This window comes from Mustelus asterias, chromosome 4 (genome assembly GCF_964213995.1).
Source record: "Mustelus asterias chromosome 4, sMusAst1.hap1.1, whole genome shotgun sequence".
Taxonomy (NCBI): domain Eukaryota; kingdom Metazoa; phylum Chordata; class Chondrichthyes; order Carcharhiniformes; family Triakidae; genus Mustelus; species Mustelus asterias.
The window spans coordinates 20662176-20680958 of record NC_135804.1 but is presented as its reverse complement, the minus strand read 5'-3'; the positions used below and the strand labels follow the sequence as shown (position 1 = coordinate 20680958).

General features: G+C 40.6%; 1 protein-coding gene across 2 annotated transcripts in view; it reads left to right on the top strand.

The window, feature by feature from the left end:
* Window positions 1-458: 458 nt before the first annotated feature.
* cmip (c-Maf inducing protein) overlaps window positions 459-18783 on the top strand; it is a 228996-nt gene continuing 210671 nt past the window's right edge. Inside the window, exon 1 of one of the 2 annotated variants that reach the window (XM_078210632.1) lies at window positions 459-1289. In XM_078210632.1, coding sequence (XP_078066758.1) covers window positions 993-1289 — 297 coding nt within the window. In that variant the 5' untranslated portion in view covers window positions 459-992. The remainder of the gene's footprint in view (window positions 1290-18783) is intronic. The other variant, XM_078210631.1, reaches the window with a different exon arrangement.

Genomic DNA, 18783 nt, shown 5'->3' with positions numbered 1-18783 from the left:
CAATACTGAAGATGTGCACGCCTACAGTATCCGGCAAGGTTGCAAACGGCAGTCGGGTTGCTCGCAACATCACTCTCCCTTGGTCAAAGGAACAGCGCAGATGTCATTGTAAAACGCTTTACAATATATATGTAAAATAAAAGATGGTGAGACTCCCTTTAAAAAGATACACATGCCATGTGCCTGAAAGGTAGTGAGCAAAGCCTCCTCTACATCTCTGTGGTCTGCAGCTACTGGTGCTGTGTGTCACTGTTACACAGGATGCAAGCAATAAGAAATACACACACAAAAAAGGATTAAAATGGTGGGATTCTGCCTGAAACCCTTCACAAAGGGATCCTGGCTATCATGGGTGGAGTATCCTGCTGCTTTGTCCCAGCGGGGCAGAAGCATGAACTAAAGGCAGCTGGGTAGGGTTTTATTCCCCTCCCTCTCTCCCTCTCTCTTTTTGAAAAACTGACCTACAGACACACACAAAGTGTCAAACAGATTCTTAAAATGGTGGGTATTTCTCGCTTCTGTTCCTATCCCTTTAAAACCACGCAGTATATCCGCTTGGGTCAGTTTCACCAAGTCCATTGACGTCAGTGAGGGGGCCACATGACCAAGCTGAAACCAACCAGCTGGGAAGGAGATTCTGCAATGTTCATTGCCTGCTTTCCTGTACCAAGAGTATCCTTCAGTGAATTCAGTACAAGAATCCTGACGTGTCGCCTTTTGTCCCTTTTTTTGTGTAAGGGGGGGTAGGGAGGAAGGAATATCGACTGTGTTTTGGGAGATCTTTCCTTTGGAAACCATGGCTTTCTTTCCTGTAACCCAAATCTAGGATCAAAGGAGGAGGGAGAAGCTACAGAGAAGGGGATCTGTTTGCAAGGAACGGCGTCTGTCTTCTCCTCGCCCTCCCCCCTTTTTTTATTTTCCCTTTTTTTCCCCTCTCTCTCTTTTCCCCCTCCCTGCTTTTTTGGGGAGTGCTCGGGGTTGGCTTGCTAGCTATGGATTTGAACAGCAGTGGAGGCGGCGGCGATCACATGCAGGGCTCCGAGGAGAGGTCTTGCCTCCTGCCCGAGTCCTCGGCTTCGGATCTCAACAAACTGGGGGCAGCACCCTGCAGGCGTGCGAATTACTGTACTAATGGTATGAGATACAAACTGCTGCAGGAAGGGGATATCCAGGTATGCGTGATCAGGCACCCCAGGACATTTCTCAGCAAGATCCTCACCTCCAAGTTCTTGCGGAGATGGGAGCCCCACCATTTGACGCTGGCTGACAACAGCCTGGCTTCTGCCACGGTAAGTGTGGACATCATCTCGCTCACCCTTAATGATGAAGGCTGCTGACAAGACAGAGCTAGCACACACTGAAAGGTTCTTGTGTTCAACTGCAGAATCAAAGCTGCCTTGTCATTGCCATTCCCAGTTAAGCAGATAACCAGCACTGGTTATTTGATTTTTAAAAAATCAAAGGCTGCACAAACATGCACAGGAAATAAGTATTAATAATGGCAAAATGTACAACAAAACGAATTTCCATTAGTTACCCATGACCTTGGTTCATTCATATGCTTTAATCTCGATTATTGTGTTCCCGTTTCAAACAAAAAAAAACGATTCTAGTTTTTGGAAAAGATATGTTCCTCTTTCAGATCTGGGTTTGAGTTTCATGTTTAATGTGTTTCTCACACTGTAAGATGAATATAGAAGGCAGCAGCACCTGGATTTGAAACCATTGTGAAGGCAGTCACGGTGCGGTGTATAGTCTGCTACTGTTGCATAGAATTGATCCCGAAAATGTCACCGATTACACGTGATTAAATGTCCCCCCCCCCCCCCCCCCCGCCATAAACCCCCAGAGAGGAGAGAAAGTAAATAGATTTGAGCTGAGTATTCAGAAGTGAGGGTGAAATTGGTCTAACACAATCGACTGGCAAAGAGAAATCATTGTTACAGTATCGAATTAAATGTTTTTTTAAAACCCCCATTGATACATTGCTGTGATTTGTTGATGGCATTATGTTGAGTTCGCTCCAAAATAGTTAGCCAACGTTAAAACCCGAAGAAGGCAGGGGACGATTCTTGTTGGTGGGTGCTGGACAATGATCGGTGTGGAGAGGGAGAACATTGCTCTTTGCTGGGGAGAGGGGGGATGCGGGAGAATATTTGTCCTTGGTTGAGGGTTTTTTTTTTGGTGAAACTTGAACCAAGGTTTGACTTGAACCAGGGATTTGGAGATGGCGAATTAAAAAGCAGTGTTGGTGTGATTGCGAATAGACACATCCGGGCTCTCTCTTCGTTCAGTCAAAAACACATAAAAAAGACAATGTTTTTGTGGCACGTTTTGTTGAGGGAGGGGAGCTATCTCGCTGAAGCCGGCGCTTCATTCTATTGAGCACAGCTCCTGAATCTGTGGCTTGGAGAAATGGTTGATGATTTTTTTTCTGGAGCAGATCTATTTTCATTTCGTAAAACATTTTGATTGGGGGGAGGGGAAGATACCAAGGTGTTTGATTGACAGCAGTCACCCTGTTTATAATGTTGTGTATTTGACCGCTGGAACCTGGGCAGGCAAATCCCATTGTTCGCCACATATTTCGTTACTCGCTTCACCTGGTCAGGGACAGTGGAAGCCAGAATGCATAATATCAGCAGATAATTCCAGAGCAACAAAAATAAATAACCCCATTTAAATGATTCTCCCCTCCCTCCCTCTATATAATTGCTAATTTCAGAATGTATCAAATCTTAGCGAACCCTCTAACAGGGATCCGGCTACTGAAAGGGACTGCGCTGGTTAAAGTTTTTATGGGCTCCAGGTAGTCCTGACTGAAGTTAGTGACGGGAGGGGGATTCTCGTTGAGAGATGCTTTCGGAAGCGAAGACAAAAGCAAGCGTTGCAATGAACACTCCGAAGTATAGCCCAGTGGCTAATGTTACACCATTCAGTTAGTTCCTGCAGCTGCCTGCTTCCTATCGATCACACATTATAGCAGCCGCATTGCCGTAGCTTCTACAAATGTTTCGAGATATTACCCTGCCCCCGACACACAATAATTCTTTGCTTCCTTTTGACTGTTCAGGCCGAAGGGCCATGTGGAGGGTGTCGGAAGCGAGGTGGTGTTTCGGTGTAACATTGACGTTGTCTGCCTATTTAATTCGGCTCACTAGCCCTCTCTCCCCCGTTTTAATCGCATTCCCCAAGACAGAAAGAGGGGATACTATTTGAAAACGTTTCAGTTTAAAGCCGATCTTGCTTTATTAATTGGTTAACATCAACCGAAACGACCCCTCCGCCCGTCACTAGCAATTGTGGTTTAAGAATTGACATTTATCCGGGCAAGAATTATGTCGTTTCCGAAATCGGGGGCAACCATTTATACTGTTGGAAATTCACTATTTTAAAAAAAAGGATGATCAAATATCGACAGGTGAACAAATGTTTCAGTAGTTAATTAAATAAGAACGAGAATTAATGCAGTTGAAACTCAACGCCAGGCTTGCTGCTGTGAAATTACATGGAGGTTGCAACAGGCTCTTGTTACAGCGCACTTCATGTGATCAGATGCAAGTCTGAAATTGGTATCAAATCAGTTATTGCGGTAACTGCCGCGATATGTTTCTTTTTCAAAAGGCCAAACCTGGTAGAAATCAAATACACCTTGTTGTAAATAGTGATCCCTTTGCGGGATTGGCTGGTCAGGTTCAGGATGTGTGGCACTGTGGGCTTCCTTTTTTGTTGTCAGATGGATGTTTTGACAGATGGTTATTGCACAGGTAGAAATAAACAGCAACATTACAAAAAAAACCAAACGAGCCGGTCTGGATACTTTGTTTAAGTGTATTTATTCGTGTTACAAGTAGGCTGCCAAGAGAGGACAGAATTTAAGAGCTTGATGCCCCCCCTCCCCCCGAATTAAATCCACTCTGGTTGGCTTTGTCCCCCTGTTAAATCCATTCTGGTTGGCTTTGCTGATTATTTTTGTGTGGCCCCCACTTGTACCGATCCCTGCTCCTCAGCACCGACCTTCCTGGAACTTCACTCTTAAACCTGGGAGTGCCCATTGTGTCATGATGTTTATACTGAAGCCCATTAGCATCTGGAAACAGTGGGATGTTTATGGAAACCGCCCCCACCATAGTGCTTCAATTGATGTATTATTCTTTTTAAAGCTATGGGTTTATTTTATTTTAACTCGGCAATCTGATGGATTCACATCAAACTGTTCTCTCCCAACAAGTGATGGTAACAACTCAAACGTGATGGCAGTGAGCAAGGACAGAAGTCAGCCAGCCCTTCCCTGAGCTCAAGGCAAATATTCAAGATAAATGCTTGAAATCGCAAAAAAGAACTCCTCGGTTGATAACAGTATTTGAAAAGCTAGTAATATTTTGCTTTATCCCGCTTACAGGCGCCGAAGTGTGGCGACTAGGGGATTTTCACAGTAACTTCATTGCAGTGTTAATGTAAGCCTACTTGTGACACTAATAAATAAACTTTCAAAACTACAAACTTTCAAAACTAGCCCTGGTTTTCATCAGTGCAGAGTTGCATTTCTACAAATTCGACGGAAAGAATAGAAAATAAGTTCCAATCGCCATTGACATGACAATGAAATGTAATTAAACAGGGGGGAGATTAATTCTATTTAAATAGCTTCAACTATAAATGGCAATGTTAAAGGTTTTCCAAAGAACTTGCTGTTTATTTGGAAAATCGTGTTGTTTAAGAATCACTATAGTTACCCACTACATTTCTATAATAAGCAACATTTCATTACCGTTGTGCACCCAGCCAAGGACCTGGAAAAATCATATTCACTCAGAGACATTTAGAATTTGGCAGTCCGGATAGAGTCTCATCTTAGTATCCGGCCTTGCTAAATGATAAAACACATTGGATTCGTTACTGTGAAATAAAACGACGCGCCTCTGTTTCACGGAGACACCAGAATTTATGGTTTCGATTTGCTGCACTTTTGTCCCTCTTGATATTTCGGTGGCACAGTGGTTAGCACTGCTGCCTCACAGCGCCAGGGACCCGAGTTCGATTCCCGGCTTCAGTCACTGTCTGTGTGGAGTTTGCACATTCTCCCCGTGTCTGCGTGGGTTTCCACCGAGTGCTCTGGTTTCCTCCCACAGTCCAAAGATGTGCAGGTTAGGTGCATTGGCCAAGCTAAATTCTCCCTCAGTGTATCCGAACAGGCGTCAGAGTGTGGCGACTAGGGGATTGTCACAGTAACTTCATTGCAGTGTTAATGTAAAGTCTACTTGTGACACTAATAAATAAATAAACTTTAAGAATCAGTTGGGGCTGCAATGGGATCTGCATTGCTTGCAAATGTGCTCCAACCTGTCACTACGCCTCTCCAGTTACCTTAATAGAGTGCCTCTTTATCACACCCATCATCTGAACTCTTTCTCAGTCTTACTGAAAGTTGATTCAGAGTGAAATTAAAATCAACCGTTGGGAAAAGAATTTGAGTAAATGGTCTGAACAAAGGACTTTTTTGGTCTTTTAAAAGGTGAAGTGAAACTAGGTGCATGGCCTGCAGAAACCTTTCGATAGTCTCTGGCTGCTGTGTAGATTTTGACAAAGAAATACGAAATATTGTGGTGTCAATTTTTCATTTTGATTGAGGTTTTTTAGGGTCCAGGAAAACAAACTATGTCCGAACTCTTGAGTGACGATGAAAATAAAATGTGTTTTCTGATTATTATTTCAAGGTGATTGGTGTGTAGAAAGAATTGATAATTGTGAGTTATTAATTTTTCTCAGCAATTGCAATAATCACGATTTAAAGCATGGTTGCACTTCATACACCAAACATTCTTTGGTTTCTTTTGGTGGAAGGTTACACTGTTGATTTAAGGCTCCATTAGTTTTAAACTGCATAAGACCAAATTATTAAAAAATTTTCATAATGAAGTTAAATGTGAGGTGGCACATTTTGATAGGAAGAATACAGAGGTCTTCGAAAATACAAGTCAAAATGGGGTGAAGGAGCAAAGAAATCTGGAACTGTGGGTGGCACGGTGGCACAATGGTTAGCACTGCTGCCTCATAGCGCTAGGGACCCGGGTTCCATTCCCGGCTTCGGTCACTGTCTGTGCAGAGTCTGCACATTCTCCCCGTGTCTGCGTGGGTTTCCTCCGGATGTTCCGGTTTCCTCCCACAAAAGATATGCTGGTTAGGTGCATTGGCCATGCTAAATTCTCCCTCAGTGTACCCGAACAGGCGCCGGATGTGGCGACTTGGGGATTTTCACAGTAACTTCATTGCAGTGTTAATGTAAGCCTACTTGTGACACTAATAATAATTGTGACACTAACTAAAGAAACTAACTACAGACACACAAAACACTAGAGGTAGCCACAGGGGTCAGTAAGACTGTTAAAAAGCAAATCAAGCATAAGGGTTGATTTTTAATCTAGAGGGATAGAGTTGAAGAACAGAGAAGCTATGTTAACTTGTACAGAGCAGTGATTAGAGCACACTTCCAGAGCACTGTGCAGAGTTCTGGCTCCCATCTTATCAAACTAGATATAGATGTACTTTGTGAAGGTGCAAAGAAAAAAAAATCACCAGGATGACCCCAGAACAGCAAGGTTACAGTTATCACGAACAAATGAACTAGGGGTTCGTTTCTCTCAAAGGAAAAACTAATGGATGACCTGTTAGAAGTCTTTAAGAATATTACAGTGGAAGATTTGGAGAAGATGTTTGCACATTTGGGAGAGGTGAGGTGCCATAAAATTAATATATTCACTAAAATCCAATAGGGAATTCAGGAGAAATGTCTTTACCCAGGGAGTGGTTAGAATGGACAACAAGCAACTACGAGGAGTAGTTGAAGTGAACAGTTAAGGAGGAAGCCAGATAAACATGAGGAAGAAAGGAATAGAAGGAAGTGGTGATAGGGTTAAAGGGGGGGTGGGGACGTTCCTGTACACCTGTTGGTCCAAATGGCATGCTTCAGTGCTGTATATTTTCTGTACTTCTATGAAAGAAATTACAATGCCCTTTTTCTTGTGCACAATACAATTATAAACTGGAAAATTTAAATATCTCTCGATCACATTTAATGATGTAAATAAACTTTTTTAGGCTCTCTTTAGAATGGGTGTCGCTTTATAGCCTCTGTTCAAAATTAGTGAATAATATGGCAAAGATAATTTGAACTCTAAAATAAATCTTTCTTTCCAGTCATAGTGTATAAACAGAAAATGGCGGCATTTGATTTGATTTATTATTGTCACGTGTATTAGTATACAGTGAAAAGTATTGTTTTTTGGGCACTATACAGACAAAGCATACCGTTTATATAGAGCAGGCAAGGAGAGTGTGCAGAATGTAGTGTTACAATCATAGCTAGGGTGTAGAGAAAGATCAACTTAATGCAAGATAGGTCCATTCAAAAGTCTGCTGGCAGCAGGGAAGAAGCTGCTTTTGAGTCGGTTGATATGTGATCTCAGACTTTTATATCTTTTTCCCAACGGAACAAGGTGGAAGAGAATGGGTGCTTGGGGTCCTTGATTATGCTGGCTGCTGATTTTTATTTAAAAAAATCACTACAGCATTGGAGATATCCTTGGTCTTGTATATTTGCGGACTGCCTCTCCTCTACCAACTGTTACCTAAAGGCAGAATGTCATTTTTAAAAGTGCATGAGTGTTCTTGTGGTAATTATGTACCAAGGTTATATAGGTATAGAAGAAAGATCAGTTGTGACTTAGTACAGTACAACATAAACAATAGCTACAGGTTTCTGACTGAAGAGAATTTTCCCTTCAAAGGAAATTGTGATTAAGATAAAAACACGAGTTACAGCTTTTAAAGATATAAACGTTCCAGAACTGCTAATTTAACGATTTGCATTTTATGCCACTGTTACAAGAAATGGTAACACTGGATAAGAAATAACTTGTCACTTCAGGTATCCAGTGGCAACACTGAACAGTTAGGTAAAGCATTCTCTATGAAGAGATGTTGCATCTTAGCTCCTTTGCTTCCTCTGAGGGAGATTGTTCATTTATGTGAAATTGAGGGTAATTCTGTGCTTTAGCTGCAGCTCCATGGCCACTAGGAATTGGTTTAAAATTATCCAAGCCAATTTCACATATTACAGCCCGAAAAGACTTTCAAACCATAATCTTGGGCTGGATTAATTTGATTTGATTTATTATTGACACACGTATTAGTATACAGTGAAAAGTATTGTTTCTTGTGCACTATACATACTGTTCATAGAGAAGGAAATGAGAGTGCAGAATGTATGTTACAGTCATAGCTAGGGTGTAGGGATAGATTAACTGAATGCGAGGTAGGTCCATTCAAAAGTCTGATGGCAGCAGGGAAGAAGCTGTTCTTGATTCAGTTTGTATGTGTCCTCAGACTTTCTCATTTTTCCCCAACGGAAGAAGGTGGAAGAGAGTATGTCTGGGGTGCGTGGGATCCTTAATTATGCTGGCTGCTTTTTAGGCACATTCCCTAGAGGTTAAAACACTCAGGCCACAAAGGGAAGGCAGTGATGCAGTAGTATTGTCACTGGACTAGTAATTAAGAGAACAAGGACAAGATCTGGGAACCTGAGTTTGAATTTCACCATGGTAGATGCTGAAATTTGAATTGAATAACAATCTGGAATTAAGTCTAATGATGACCATGAAACCATTGTTGATTGTCGTGAAAACCCATCTGGTCCACTAATGTCCTTAAGGGACATTTTTCAGTAGAAGGAAATCTGCCGTCATGCTCTGGCCTATATGTGACTCCAGATCCACAGCAACGTGATTGAGTCTGAAATGGAGGGCTGTTAGGGATGGGCAATAAATGCTGGCTCAGTTCCATAAATGAATATTTAAAAAACTATGTGCTCCATTAATGTACCACCCAGTTCCACTACTTGAAATTTAGGTCATTATTTAATTGCAAAAAGTGGTTTGAAAGAAAGAGAAATCAATTTCCAATTAATTGATGTTGATCCCATGTGAGTGTCTGACTTTGAGAATCTGTTTTGCAAGCTGCATCACGCCTGCAAAAGACATCCCACCTTTATAAAAAGGAGCTTGTGGCAAAGACTAAATAAAACGAAATAAAATTGTCTGAAAGTAATACCCAAAGAGATTTAAAAAAAAAAATCCATTATTATATTTCTTAAAGGTCATTGCAACAACACCAATCACAATTATTTAAAAAGTACAGAACTGAACCATGCAAAACAGAAAGATTTGTGTTTGATTCCCAATCTGTGTGTTGTCACTCAATTTTAGGTTGTGAGGCTAGTCTTTTATTTGTCTTAACATTCCTGTGTTGAAAAGGAAGAAAAACCAGTTAAAGCACCAGATTAGTATTCAATGACTCTTGCTATAAACGCGTCTGTGACTGTGTGAATATCTTGTGAAGACAGGGTTAGATTTCGATGCAATTCCCCCCTCATGGTGAAATAATCTGACGGTCACTCTTTAGGTCCACACCTGGAAGAACTAACACTTAGTTGACGTGCAGAATGCCCATTGATTGCACTTGCGCACCAGTAAACATCCTCAGGAATGGAGAAATAAATACTCAATAATCACCATCTTAAATTGTAAAATAAAAGCCAGTTTATAACTGAAAGGATAACTATTAAAAATGACCATCTTGTGTATAGTTTCACATTGGGTGGCCAACTACATAGAAATTAATAGAAAGAAAGAAAAGGAAATTTATTTATTAGTCACATGTGGGCTTATATTAACTTTGCAATGAAGTTACTGTGAGAATCCCCTAGTCGCTGCACTCCGGCGTCAGTTTGGGTACACTGAGGGAGAATTTAGCATGGTCAGTGCACCTATTATGACCTGTTTTGTTCGTTTTCATATAGTACATTTAATTAATCAAAAACTATGACAAAACATAGATCTGGAGCTGCAGAGAACTAGATGCATGTTAATGTAAATGTGTTACTGTTATATGTACAAAGGTTGATTACCTGTAAAGACTCGCATTCCAACCATTATTTTGTAAATTGAGTTTGTGTCTTTATATGCCGTGTTGGTGAACAGAACTCCCACTCACCTGATGAAGGGGCAGTGCTCCGAAAGCTTGTGGCTTGTGCTACCAAATAAACCTGTTGGACTTTAACCTGGTGTTGTGAGACTTCTAACTGTGCTTACCCCAGTCCAACGCCGGCATCTCTACATCATAGTGTACAATGGACAAGTTCAAGGTTTTAAGAAACAGTCGCTGCTTTATTTTGGATAGGGCATTGCACAGTGGAGCTGGTAACAATAATATTGATTCAAATTTCTCTTGGTTAAATACAGCACCTTTATTAAACATTGGCTAGCTTTTATCAATTTCGAATTTGTCATTGGCAATTTCATGTCAAGTGTTTTTGCTACACGTTTTATATTAGCATTGATAAGTCCAAAAACTCTGAATCACTTTCAAACACAACCTGGATGTATACTTGAATCACTTTAAGCTATTTGATGAGTTGATGTTCTTGTAGGCTGGTTTGTGTACCTTAAACTCGCAGTGAGATTCATCACACCAGAATGCCTACAACCACCACCAAAATGACTTGACCTCTGAACTGCAGCGAGGTTTTTAGTAGTTCAACATGTGCTCTTTTTCTCTTGAGGAATAATCAGATTGGATTTAACACTTGCTAACTGTGGCAAACCGAGAGTTGTTTAAAGAGGAAAACACCTAAGGTGCCACCATTCTTTTTGAATACTTCTCTATGGAATTTTATCCATTGTATTTTGTTCTGGTGAGATTGTTTTGATAATTACCTAAACTGTCTGAACTATTTGTGTTCTCTGGGGACATACTGTGATTACAGTTAAAATAAAACAAGACTGATAATTTAAAAAGAATCAAGTGTACTAATTTTGAACAACAAAAAAAATGTAAAAGCTACAATTGTTCCCTTGAAATCATAGTGTTCTGTTGCCTGTCTTTGTGAATTCTATTTTATTTTTTACCATGTGCGGTAATCATCAAGCCAGGCAATAGCTACTGCAGTGGCTGAATGGTCTCTGAGTCTTTTGATTTGATTTGATCTGATTTATTATTGTCACATGTATGAGTATATAATGAAAAGTATGGTTTCTTGCATGTTAAACAGACAAAACATACCGTACATAGGGAACAAAAGGAGAGAGTGCAGAATGTAGTGTTACAGTCATAGCTAGAGTGTAGAGAAAGATCAACTTAATGTGAGGTAGATCCATTCAAAAGTCTGATGGCAGCAGGGAAGAAGCTGCTCTTGAGTTGCTTGGTACATGACCTCAGACTTTTTCCCCATTTACCGTGCAATGTTTGACTGGAGTCAGGTGTAGGCTAGGCTGAATATGGGCAGCAGCTTCCCTTCCTTTAATGGACACTTACGAGCAGTTGCAATTTTACAATATTGCAATGCCGGAATCACCTATGCTATTCCCTTTGCATATGCAGATTTCAGCATCTGCCATGGTGGGATTTGAACCCAGGTCTCCTGATCTTGCCCTGGGTTTACTGGATTATTAGTCCAGTGACAATACCACTACACCACCACCTCCCCACCAGGTGCTTCACTCTGAGTAGCAGTAAGAGTCTTCTGTCATCAAAAGTATTGGGAAAACATTCATTTATTTGCAAACATGCAGTGTGACAGAAATCTAACTGCCCCTTGAAAAGCTATCAATTAGTAGGAATCCTTCCAGTCATTAGGCATAAATGCTAAATTTGAGCTATTATAAAGATGTGGAAAATAAATAGGGATGGCCATTAGCTGACCTAGTTACTGGAATACTCAAGTGGCAAAGTTCAAATCCACCTAAATGGAATTGATCAATAATGTTGGAGGATCCGCAACCTTACATAGAACATAGAACAGTACAGCACAGAACAGGCCCTTCGGCCCACGATGTTGTGCCGACCTTCATCTGAAACCAAGATCAAGCTATCCCACTCCCTACCATCCTGGTGTGCTCCATGTGCCTATCCAATAACCGCTTAAATGTTCCTAAAGTGTCTGACTCCACTATCACTGCAGGCAGTCCATTCCACACCCCAACCACTCTCTGCGTGAAGAACCTACCTCTGATATCCTTCCTATATCTCCCACCATGAACCCTATAGTTATGCCCCCTTGTAATAGCTCCATCCACCCGAGGAAATAGTCTTTGTGCCATTTGTTAATCTGTCTTGCCCAAAGTAACCATTATAGGACGTGTCCATGCTTTTCCATTACTTTCCATAATGGCATTTGTTGCAAAACTGATTGCCAGGCTGGGTCACATAATTGAATGCAAACCTTTTAGCCAAGGAATATATGGAGATGAGATTAACAAGTGGCCCTTAGAAAATCATTAGCGTTAAAGAAGAATCAAACATGATGTGACTTGCCCAGGTAAATCCTGTTGGCATGCTCTAAACAGGAACATGCTTTAAGCAGTTCCAGGAAAACTGTTGGCAATAAGCTGTAACATAAAATTAAGACATTTTAAATATTTCCATATTATACAGGATTTTCATCATATACATACATGGTTTGTGGGAAACTACAGTTAAGTGGCTGTTTTTGGAGGAGTATATCTAGTGTTATTCATGTCCTAAATTAAATGTATGTTTTTTAAATTAATCCTGAATTACCTCAGAACTATATAAAGCATTTTAATTTTCCTTGTATTGCTCGAATTATTGGAATTCTACAGAGCATTTTGTTTTAGGAACGGTAGTAGACTATTTAAACCACTGAGCCTGCTTTGCATTTTGTTAACCACAGCAGTATTATTATTTTGATCCCAATTCCCTTGTCTTTATTAATACTGTTGGAGAAGATCCAATGTACATTCACCAGAATGATAGCTAACAAGTATCCATCACCTTTTTAAACACCTCAATTAATATTGCATTTGTAGTCTTATGTTCCACATACAACCGTTTGTATAAATATGCCTTTTCTGGATTTGCTTTTAACCACTTTATTGAAGTTCTGAGATTGTGTCCACTTAATTCCGAGTCTCCTGATTACTGTGAAGAATCATTTCTTTAACTACCCTGTCTATTCTGAATCAAGAGGATCGTTCACCTCACCACCACACAACACAACCCAGGTTTACTCTCAGTCTCTCATTATAACATAATCCCTTCATCTCAGGTTTCGCTCTTGATGAACTGTCTCTAAACATTCTCCAAAAACAATATATGATTCCTCAGGTGGGGGGCAGTAAAAGATAAACACAACCTACCAAATAATGTCTGATTAATGCTTCCAATAATGCTACAAACACATCCTTGTTTTTATATCCTAAACCTCTTGCAGAAGCCAAGAATCCTATTACAGTAAGTAGTCTCACAACACCAGGTTAAAATCCAACAGGTTTATTTGGTAGCATGAGCTTTCGGAGCGCTGCTCTTCCACTCACCTGATGAAGGTGCAGCGCTCCGAAAGCCTGTGCTACCAAATAAACCTGTTGGACTTTAACCTGGTGTTGTGAGACTACTTACTGTGCCCACCCCAGTCCAACCCTGGCAACTCCACATCAAGAATCCTATTAGACTTTTTTGATTGATCGTTGCACCTGTGAGCTATCTTGTAATAGGAATATACCAGAATCCCTAAATAACTTTGTTTGTGTTACGTTTAGTGCATTCCAATTTAGATTATACTCCCATTTCCCTATTTTTTCTTACATTCACACTTTACCTTAAAATGCATCTGCCAACTTTCTGCCTACTTGCTTCAATCTGTTGATGTTCATTTGTGATTTTCTGCTCTCTCCTTCGTAATTTAGCTCTAACTGAGCAATGCCTGTAAATTTGATATGCTCCTAATCAGTTTCTTATTCATGCTGCGGGTTGCTTCCAATTTCATGTGTCTCAATTTTGACATACTATCTTGTGTAGAACCTTACCTAATGCCTTTTGAAAATATATTTATACAACATCCATTCATTCTCCTCCATTCATCTTAGTGACTTCTGTTATATTCACCAGGCACAACATATTGGCTGGAATTCTCCGGCCGTTCACACCTCGCCCCTGTTGGCAGTGAGAACGGAGAATTTGGTGTTCAGCCAAATCTCCGTTCGCTGCAGCGGGACTGGAGAATCCCAGCTGCGGGCGAGGTCGGAGAACCTGGCCCATCTTTCACAAAACATCCTCATTCTCCTGAATTGGTTCACACTTTTTCAACTTATTCCAGTAATTTTCCCCCGTTATTGTTATTAGGTTTGAATGAGGATTTTTTGAATAAGGATGTAATGTTATCTACCCTTTGATTCCTAGAGATCAAACTTGCCTTGGAACAGTATAACAAAAGCTTGGTCTTACCTTTATTTTTCTTAGTCTCATACAGTGTACAGGAAGTATGTTATTGAAAATACAGAGGAGGTTATAAATGGGTCAAGTCTGAAAGGCAGGCATTGGCACTGTCACTTACTAACCTGACTAAATTGCATTACACTGAAAGGACAGAGATTTGTACTCTATGTGCAGACCACTTCGCAACTGAGAGTTTTCATTAAATATGTTTAGCCAACCAGTGATTTTTATGTTCTGGCATCTCACATGATAGAAACAACATCCATATCTTCAATGGCCTAGTGGTATTATTGCTTGACTAGTAATCCAGAAACTCAGCTAATGTAATTGGGGACCTGGGTTTGAATCCCACCACGGCAGATGATGGAATTTGAATTCAATAAAAAATATCTGGAATTACCAATCTACGGATGACCATGAAACCATTGTCGATTGTTGGAAAAACCTATCTGGTTCACTAATGTCCTTTAGGGAAGGAAATCTGCTGTCCTTACCTGGTCTGACCTACATGTGACTCCAGAGCCACAGCAATGTGGTTGACTCTCAACTGTCCTCTGAACAAGGGCAACTAGGGATGGGCAATAAATGCTGGACAGCCAGTCCCTCAAATGAATATTGTTTAAAGATGCAACAGAATCTGAGAGGCATGCTTAGAAAAATCCATAACCTAGTGTAGAAAGCTGAGGAGATTGGATGCTGCTTGACCCACATGACCCCTAAACTCTGGCAATCCAACCCTTGAAAATGAGCAACTCATTTCTATTTGTGTTGATGCATTTTAATTGCTGTTTTTTCCTGTATAAATTATATGAAAATAAGAGCTTTGAAAAGGATTGGTTTTGTCACTGTTGCCTCACTAATAGATAAACCCTAAATCAGAGCAACAAGATATAGTACTCTAAGATGTAGTAACATCAGCAACTTAATAGCTTTAAAGGTGGTCTAAGCCTATTTCATGATGTATACATGTGTGGCTTATAACAATAGTTTTTGACAGCACTGAATTGAAGGTTAGGAGGGAGGGATTGGGTCAAGAGAATGATGAGCAATAAGACTTCATGTAGATAAAAAGCAAAATACTATGGATGTTGGAAACCTGAATTTAGAATCATAGAATCCCGACAGTGCAGAAGGAGGCCACTCAGCCCATTGAGCCTGCACTGACAAAAATCCCACCCTATCTCCCTAACCCCATGTCTTTATCCTGCAAGTCCTCCTGACACGAAGGGGAAATTTAGTATGGCTACATTTTTGGAGTGGGGGAGAAAACCAGAGCACCTGGAGGAAACCCTCGCAGTCATGGGGAGAACATGAAAACTGCATACAAACAGCCACCCGAGGCCAGAATTGAACCCAGATCCCTGGCGTCGTGAGGCAGCAGTGCTAACCACTGTGCCACTGGGCAGAAAACGCTGAAAAATCTCAGCTGGGTGGCAGCATCCGTGGAAAGAGAAACAGTTAATATTTCAAGTCCATGTGACTCCACTTCAGAGCTCTGAAGAAGAGTCGTATGGACTCGAAACGTGAAGATTTTATTCATCTAAATTGAGAATCAGTTCTTCTACAGTTCATCCATGGAATGGCAGTTTTGGAGGCTGGTTGAGAATCTGTGATCAGACCCACAAGCCTATTGAGCTGTCTGCATTATGGTGGATATGAATGTGCAAAAAGTAAAATCCTGTTGACCATTTCATCAGCAAAAACGTCAATGTCTGATGAACTGGATGGGAGATCAGGTGCTATAATGTGACTCAAGATTTCAAATAATGTCATTAAGCATCACTGGCGTTTAAACATAGAAACAAAGAAGATCGGAGCAGGAGGAGGCCATTTAGCCTTTCGCGCTTGCTCCGCCATTCATTACGATCATGGCTGATCGTCCAACTCAATAGCATTAAACAATTAATTAATACTTTAAATAAACACAGATGGGATTATAGTTTGTAATGTCATATTATATATTCTGCTAATCTCGAGTGATTTATATGCTTTTACCAACGGGCTGAAAACACTGATACTGAGCAGCTTGGGTTAGAGTAGTGTGGCATAAGGACATTAAAGCTGAAGGTGACTTGAAAAATGAGAGTGTTGTGTGATGCACACATTGGCTTCAAACCATTGTTAATGTTGCTGTAGTGGATACAGCAGAAAGTATTTGTTAAAATAGCTTTTAATTATTCTTTTTCTGAAAAACAGCATCAATTATTTTTCTTTCCCGCTAACTCTCGTATTACGTGCAAGTAAAAATGATGTACTCACGTTTTAGAAGCTCACAAGTTAGCTGCTGTGCTTTTCAAATGCTGGTTTTACTAAACAAGTTATCCGGATATTAATTACTATCGTGCATTCACACTAGACACAGCTGCTTTTTGTATGGCTCGGAATATGACAGGTTGTATAGTCGGGGATTCCTGGCACTGTTTTACTTTGGTTTGCGAGCCAAGAAACTGATAAGTGTGGACATTTGGAGGAAGTCGATGCCCTACTCCTTCAAAAAACATTGAAGTCTGAGCAGTCTCCATAACGTTTCTATAGAATAAGATGGGCATTTAGTTTACTGTGGTGATGTGTTAGTGTAGCTTTTGCACCTACTGGGTGTGATAAGCAAGTGCACACCATGCGTGTGCGGAAATGTTTGTGGAGGTAATAAATGACAATCGGAAGGCATTGAATTCCAATCTCTAGAATCATGAGTACAGATGGATGCTTCAGAAAAATAGTTCCTCTTTCCCAAGTCAAATCCCTCCTTTAAAGGGTGGTGTCACACATATTAAAGTTAAAGTTTATTTATTAATCACAAGTAAGGCTTACATTAACACTGCAATTAAGTTACTGTGATTTATTGTGAATTAAGTTACCCCTAGTCGCCACACTCCGGCACCTGTTCAGATCAATGCACCTAACCAGCACGGCTTTCAGAATGTGGGAGAAAACTGGAACACCTGGAGGAAACCCACGCAGACATGGGAAGAATGTGCAAACTCCACACAGACAGTGATCCAAGCTGGGAATCGAACCCAGATCCCTGGCGCTGTGAAGCAACAGTGCTAACCACTGTGCTACGGTGCCACCCTCATTATGGAGTGATTGGTTGCCAGGTGTGATGAATGAGTCATCTAATGTGCCAATCAAAGGCTATTGTCTTTTCTATAGTCATTAGACTATCCCAGAAATTGGTTCTTACCTACCAGTCATTCCCAATTTTCAGCAACATTGGTTTTATCATGTTCCTGAATCACCCGTGCACAATAGACAAAAATGGATACAGTTCCAATCCATTTTCTCAGTGACACTGATCTTAAAGATGGGCCATTTGTGTCATCCAAACTGGCCCAATTTAAGCTTTCATGAATCCTGGCACCTACTGTTGGTATAGAGTAGGTAATGATGATAATAGGCATTGAAATGCTCAACCCTTTGTTCCGTTTAAATGTTGAAATGTCATATGGACAGAGTTTGTTGCATTTTAAGCAACTTTATAAAACTACCTGTTTCCCAGGTAACCCTGCTTAATCTGATTGTAAATCAGGAAAGAGACCGCACCTTTTGTTTATGGAGCAGACCTATTGCATCTGGTCCGATTATTACCCGGTGTGTCTCAGTCCAAACTCCAACCTTGTTTAAACATCAAGCTGAAAGTTTCATAAGGGGATGGGTTTGCACTTATTTGTCAGTTTAAAGTCAAGTCATTTTGCAGACCTGAAGGGGAATTTTCATCCACTCTATTTATTGGTGAACATACGTTGTCATTACGTGTAGTTTTCAGTTTGAATAGGCAATACACATTGGAAAGTAAATGGTTGGCTGTGGTATTACAAGGTAGCAATTCAATTAAATGGGTCTTTGAGAATGAGGCCAGAGGAGTTTATGGGCATTGCTCTTTCCAATTGATTGGATCACAGCCCTAAAACCACTGTCAAATGTTTGCAATATTTTATTGAAAAAATTAACAAAATATCCTTATTTCAGAAGAACATTGTTTATTTGGTGATATTACTATGTATGTGGTTAGCACTGCTGCCTCACAGCGCCAGGGACCCGGGTTCAATTCCTGGCTTGGGTTACTGTCTGTGCGGAGTCTGCACGTTCTCCCTGTGTCTGCATGGGTTTCCTCCGGGTGCTCCAGTTTCCTCCCACAGTCCGACAGATGCACCGGTTAGGTGCATTGGCCATGCTAAATTCTCCCTCAGTGTACCCGAACAGGTGACAGAGTGTGGCGACTCGGGGATTTTAACAGTAATTTCATTGCAATGTTCATGTAAGCCTACTTGTGACACTAATAACTCAGTGTAACACAGAAGAAAGGGTAATGAAGATGATATTGAGGTAAGAATTGGAGGTAAAAAGTAATCCCAAAATGCTAGATTGCTTCATAAGCCTGTCACTCTTTATTCAAAGAGAATGGAGTATAAAGATAAGGAAGAATTTCTAAAACTATACAAGGCACTACTTAGACCATACCTGGAATATTGTGATCAGTTTAGGTCCCCTTGA